Consider the following 6,410-nt stretch of genomic DNA (forward strand, 5'->3'; position numbering starts at 1 on the left):
TGGCAGGCCATAGAACGGGACCAGCGAGCACAGGGCTAATGCAGTTTCACTGGTGGCAGGCCATAGAACGGGACCAGCGAGCACAGGGTTAATGCAGCTTCACTGGTGGCAGGCCATAGAACAGGACCAGCGAGCACAGGGTTAATGCAGCTTCACTGATGGCAGGCCATAGAACGGGACCAGCGAGCACAGGGCTAATGCAGTTTCACTGGTGGCAGGCCATAGAACAGGACCAGCGAGCACAGCATTAATGCACTGTCAGCAATGGAAAGCCATAGAACGGGACCAGCGAGCACAGGGCTAATGCAGTGTCACTGACGGCAGACCACAGAACGGGACCAGTGAGTCAATCTGAGTACAGAAGAGAGAACATTCATTAAACAAAAAGTGTAAACTTTTATTAGCAACCCAAATGATTACCTGGATTGTAGACATTTCCCAGCATGCTTTGGTTTGGAAGGCCAGAGACAGCAACCACTCAAAGACTCACGAACCACACGGGCTGTGGGGTCGTATTACAGGAATGATAACTACATCCATGATATAAACACTGGGGAGTATTAATGAACCAACTGTAACTTGAGGACTTCTACTTAACACCGAATTTAAGGATGAGACATGTAAGGAAAAAGGGTCTGTACTGGGCTTATGAAACCAAAACCAAAGGATCTAGAAGCCAAAGTTGCATGGTCCTCTGCACTGCTGGTTCCTCTGAACATCCATGTGGCATTGTAAGAAAAACTTCAGAGAACTTGCAGAGTGCTTTTTGATGGCCTGTTCAGCATCTAGACCTTCAAAGCACTCCTTAATCCTTAGATAAAGCACAGTGAGCCACTCCGTGCTGCCTACCATGTGCACTTGTAACATCTTCGTGTTGGCAGTTCACTCACAAAGTTCATACACACTTTTATCCAGGGCAACATTTTTCCCTTTTATACAGATATTTTACCAGAAACGTTGTTCTTAACCTGAAGTTAACAGTACAGCAAAACTTATCTGCAAATATCAGACAGACAGTCAAGCATAAATGAAACACTTAGGTAAGTAAGCAGAGTCTAGGATTGCAGACGTTCAGGAAACATACATGAGAGAGAGTGAGTTTATTAAAGAAAGAATCAGGGCACATCGGGTGAAAAGCAACGTTAAAAGGCACATGGTGGAATCTGGTTACTGACCGGGGAATACCTTTAGGAGACGGGCATTCTGAAAGACGACAGCAGCTTTGTATGCAAATACTAATGTGTTTGCAGCACAGAGTCAATGGGAATAAGTGTTTCTGGGACTAGATCAGAGAAGCATTCCATCCATCACAGTGTGCAGGCAGCTATGCGGTGCAGCCGCACTCACACCAGTGTAGTGAGCTTGTCAATGAGGTCGTCGATTGTGTACACGATCAGCTTGATGTCGTCCTTCTCAGACAGACGGTGCTGTCCCTCTTTACGCAAAATGACATCCACATCAGTGCTCAGCACACGCTCGGCCACCTGCATGGATACGTGCCAGGGCACATCCTGGTCCTTGAGCCCGTGGAGCAGCCGCACAGGGCAGGTCACTGGGATTGGGCCCTGCAGGATGCAGTGGTTCTCCGCTTCTCGGATGAAGTCCATGCTGATTCTGTAGACACCTTCTTCATTGTATTTGGTTGTTAGTGTCCACTCCCCCTTCTCTTCCGCCTCCTTCTTCACCTTTGACACAAACAGCAGCACCATCACTTGGCTACATTTCCACCACAACTCACCACACCACCCCCCCCCCCCCCCCCCCCCCCACAACAACAACATTTCCATTACAAACGTAGACAACCCCTATATGGTACAGAGTAGGAGGTTACAGCCACAGGCAGTAGAGGACATACCTCCAGAGGAAGGGCTTTGAAGGCTGTGACAAAGTGGTCCGCCGCAGTGCCAACGCCCACTAGGGCGGCGACCTTCTCAGGCCTTGCAATGGCTGCCAGAAGCATAAGCCAGCCACCCAAGCTAGAGCCAACAAGGATCTGCAGCAGAGAACACAGCAGATTCTGAGGGTATGTATCATTGCTGTTCATGTACCATGTTACCCCCTATGTTCAGAATAAGCCTATCACCATAACTACTTCTGTTGGCCAATACATTAACCCAGAAATAATTGCAATAAATGATTTTATTGTTGTATTAAGATCGTTTTACGCTACTGATATAATAATACAGTAGCATAATATCCATTAAAAGAGCAATGAACTTTTAATCCATAAGAATATTCAGGCATTGGAATTGGAATGTCAAAAAATGTAAATATCCTACATAAAACCACACAACGAAAAATAAATTAGACAAAACAGACTCAAGATCTGTTACCAAAAATTGCATTATATATTCTAACATTTGACAAAAAGGTCTAGGAATCGTTAGGTCATTCATTTACAGGCAATATACTGCCAACCCAGTACCGTGGAGGCACTGCTCAGTGAAACAAATGAACCTCAATCATTCATTGACCAAGGGAAACATAACAGCAAGTCAGAATTGGAGAATGGTTGACTGAAAAGGTCTGGAAATACCAGCATTTATACGATTCCTTGCTACAGGATTATAAAGACTCCCAGATGGCAACAAACTACAATAAAATGTTTGTACTGCAATGCTATATTCCCATGTATGTGTCTGCGTCAATGCTATTAGGGCTGTGTATCACCAGGCCTTGGGCAAGAAGAACCACGTCACAATACAATGCAGCAATACACAAACCGGTTTCTGACACATAAATAGTTAAACTTGTATGTATTAATTAACTCTTTATTATCTGGTCATTTTCAGTGTTACCAACTGTTCATATTTGTGATGACGGAATGTGGGTAGTGTCATTAGTCTTCATTTAATATATTTAAGATAGGGCGATTAAAGTTCATATAATGTGTTCCATATCAGACTTGTGTGACAGTAAAAATGCCTTTTGATTTTGCTTTTGGACAATTGATGGTGATATTCAGAATATATGAAACTAGTTAGCGGTGCAACAAATTAGTTCTACAACAAGAGAGCTAGCTGTAACAGCTGCTGAAAAATAAAACAAGGCTGGTCAAAACCATATCTGTGGTACAAAACTATAAACATCAGGGATCCAAATTATACGTTTAAATCATTTTATTGTATATAGCAACAGAATTCACAAAGATTTATCTAACAGCAATCTGGATCAAACTACTTAATAGTATTCAAATTTTTACTTAAATAAAGCTAATCAAAAAGAAACGAGGTTTAATGATAACTTATATTTAACATTAAATAAAATAAACTTGCAGACATATTTACATATTATTTACGTTCCGATCCATACCATACATACTTGGGATTAGAACACAGTTGAGCAAAATGTTTTGTGAAAATCTAGAATAATGAATATGTAAATGAAATAAATGAACAGATTGCAGGGTTCATGAACGTAATGATATTTGGGGAAGGGGGGATATTTAAAAGCCATAAATGCTACTATCATTTTTATTATTTGGTTTTTATATTATTTTCATTTGAAATCTATTTTAGTTTTACATGTGATTTCATTAATTTTTATTTTAAAATGTAAATGTATTTAGCGGTTATATTTTACTTTAGGTTTTCCTAACTTATTTCTAGTGACAGACCTAAAGTTGTAAGACTTTGCTGACTTCTACAAAATACAGCCATGTGGTGCCATTTGCCACTTCTATAGTCCACGTGCACTGCACAAGAGGCCCAAAGATAGCATCACTATTTTAGCTAAATAGTATTTAAAAACGGTAATGGGAAGTATTTCATATTAGTTTTCATTTTATCTCAGTTGGTTTCAGAACCAATAATTATAGCAGTCATTTAGCTGTTGTTTTAGTTAAATTTTTGTATTATAGAGAGAATGGTAAGGAGCATGCACTGGTTACAGCGCGTTGCTGCACCCACCGCATGACAAACCACCTCAGGGATGGGAGTGCAGCCATGTGGTGGGTGACACCTCAGCACCACACTAGTCCAAAAGGACCAGTGTGAGTTTTTTTCCCGGTGGCTGGAGTGCAAATCCTGCCACCAACCCACCAAATAAACACAATCTGCAAATACTGAGGTTAGAAAAAATTATTGTGCAATAAGTTGACAACATAATTATCGTAAAAGGCATAGTTCAGAAACAGCTTTACATTTAAAACACAGCAAGCAAAGGGGATTCCAGGAAATACCATCATTTTTCTGGCAGGTAAATCTGACTCTAAAATTCATTTTCCAAAACACAAAAGTCGTCCCCAAACAGATTGAGTCCAGGTAGATAAAACACGATTGTTTTTACATAGAATGGATTTTTCATCCCTAAAAATATACATCTCTGTGACATTTGGAATGACAGTGGAAAGGCTCTTTTCACCTGTGGTCCCTCCACAAGCTCGTCCAACACAAACAGCACGTCCTTCTTCCAGGTACCCAGCGTACACTCCGTCCACTGGCCCTCGGATGTGCCGCAGCCAGTGTAATCAAACCTGCGTGACGCCGCACATCTTGGTGACAATACTGCCCTATGTTACATGCAGCTCAAACCCTGACTGCCAATAACGTTCATTTGTTGTCTAAACACCATGATACAGCAGAAAAGAGGTGCAAAAAGACCAAAAAAGGCCATCTGTGTCGTCCCCAGTGATACTGGATCTACCGTACAGCAAATGGCACATCCAAGGGCAGTACATGGCAACATCAAGGAATTACATTTACACACAAGTGAGCCATTTTCTCATCAGTGCCTATAAACAAAGTAATCCTTCTAAACTGCAGAGTACAGAATTTACTTCATGTGTTACAAGCAGCTAAATCATCAAATCTTGCAGTAAAACTGCATCACTCCAGCTGAGACCCACCTCAGGTAGGAGTGGCCCAAGGACCTACAGAACTCCTGCAGAGCTTCAGCCTTCTGTCCTGCCATGGTGGAGGCGAAGCCAGGGAGGAAGACCACGCCTGGGGCCTTCCCCGTCACCTTCTGATAGGCCAGCTTGGGCAGGTCTGCTCGGCTCACATACTGTATGGAGGATTTGCGCCTGGTTCCTTTCATTCAGATGCAAAATAGAATTTGTAAAAACTGAGGTGCAGACATAAATGTCCAAGAAAACTAAATTAAATCCAATGATTTGTTGCAGATGTCACTATAAATCAAAGCACATGTGTGCCAACATTTCAGCAAAAAATTGTTTCTTAAATTAACAAAGCGTTCCATTTTCCACAGTCAGGAAGATGAGCTTGTCTGTGTAAATAAACAAACACTGTACCCTTCTGAATGGTTTGCATTCTTCTTTGAAGCTCTAGGGGCAGTGTGTGCCTCTAATCAGAGGTTGCTGGTTCAAATGCCAGAATCAGCAGAGACAGTTCATTGGTGCAAGAAAGTAATGAATTTCTAGGCTGCTTTGGAAGAAGCCTTCGAAATGGGACAGTTTTGTTGCGTCGCTGTGATGCATTCAAACTTCAAATGCAGCTTTGAAAGACAGCCCCTGAATTCAGACAGTTGCTCTATGAACTTAAGTGAAAGAGATTGTCATTGTTGACACACCACAGCACACAACAAAACACACCCCCTTCATTTAACCCATATGTGATGTAGCAGTGGGCAAGTATTATTTTAGCACCCGGGGAGCAGTGCTTGGGGACGGTACTTCGCTGGTCGGGAATTCGAAGCAGCAATCTCCCAATCACAAGCACGCTCCCCTAATCATTAGGCCTCCCGTGTACCTCGCTTTGGACAAAATTGTCTGCTAAATAAATGAATGCGGATGGACAGGCAAATATTTAAACAGTTCTTTAGAAGTGCAATCATTAAGACTGGCCGCACTAAGAACAATAACTGAATCGCAATGCTAATAATACTCAAGGATCGCAGTTAGGTATAACAGTGCTATTAATCAGTTTTTAAGTACCTCTTAACAGTAATTCTGGGGTAAGGTCAACTTCACGGTACAAGAAAAATCAAAGATGAGAGAGCACCCCTGTGTATGCAATACACCATAATCTGTAAAGGCGCCACGCCGCCCTGAGCCAGCGTACATTTATCTTTTCAAAATTACATTCCATCACCAAAAACATGCATAATGTCTGCGCATTGGAACTTCTGCTCGTTCAATAATATAAATACGCCACACTGAGAGAGGCGCTTGCCACAGTGCAGCTGCGGAGGCCTGAGCCATAGACTCGGTCACTACAGTATCATTTAAACACCATACAGTTACAGTGATACTGTTAAGAACAGAAAACACACGCTGACCTCCAGATGACTGAGCCAAAAACAAAGCAACCTTTCGTCTGGCTGCAGACCAGCCGCGCCACCGAAGCACCGAAGCAGCCATGCTGTTTTCAAACAACGCGAGAGCAAGATGACGTACCTCATCATCACGGAGGAGTGGCTCCGCCCCTTCGAGAGATGCTGGAATCCGTGTG

General features: G+C 42.5%; 1 protein-coding gene across 1 annotated transcript; it reads right to left on the reverse strand.

Moving 5' to 3' along the window:
• Positions 1–376: 376 nt before the first annotated feature.
• abhd10b (abhydrolase domain containing 10, depalmitoylase b) lies at positions 377–6,393 on the reverse strand. The gene is made up of 5 exons (XM_049011330.1): positions 6,238–6,393; positions 4,847–5,030; positions 4,363–4,474; positions 1,856–1,993; positions 377–1,685 (listed from the first exon to the last, which is right to left on the reverse strand). Exons 1-5 carry the CDS (start codon positions 6,317–6,319, stop codon positions 1,344–1,346), a joined length of 858 nt encoding a protein of 285 aa, XP_048867287.1. The 5' UTR covers positions 6,320–6,393; the 3' UTR covers positions 377–1,343.
• Between the last annotated feature and the right edge of the window lie 17 nt (positions 6,394–6,410).

Source organism: Brienomyrus brachyistius, chromosome 4 (genome assembly GCF_023856365.1).
Source record: "Brienomyrus brachyistius isolate T26 chromosome 4, BBRACH_0.4, whole genome shotgun sequence".
Classification (NCBI taxonomy): Eukaryota; Metazoa; Chordata; class Actinopteri; order Osteoglossiformes; family Mormyridae; genus Brienomyrus; species Brienomyrus brachyistius.

Excerpts from the sequence above, each read along its gene's own strand:
- abhd10b (XM_049011330.1), bottom strand. The coding sequence starts at position 6,319 with ATGGCTGCTTCGGTGCTTCGGTGGCGCGGCTGGTCTGCAGCCAGACGA. Across the intron at positions 5,031-6,237 it reads TTTGGCTCAGTCATCTGGAG|GAACCAGGCGCAAATCCTCC; the intron begins GTCAGCGTGTGT and ends TCTGAATGAAAG. Across the intron at positions 4,475-4,846 it reads TTGGGCCACTCCTACCTGAG|GTTTGATTACACTGGCTGCG; the intron begins GTGGGTCTCAGC and ends GGCGTCACGCAG.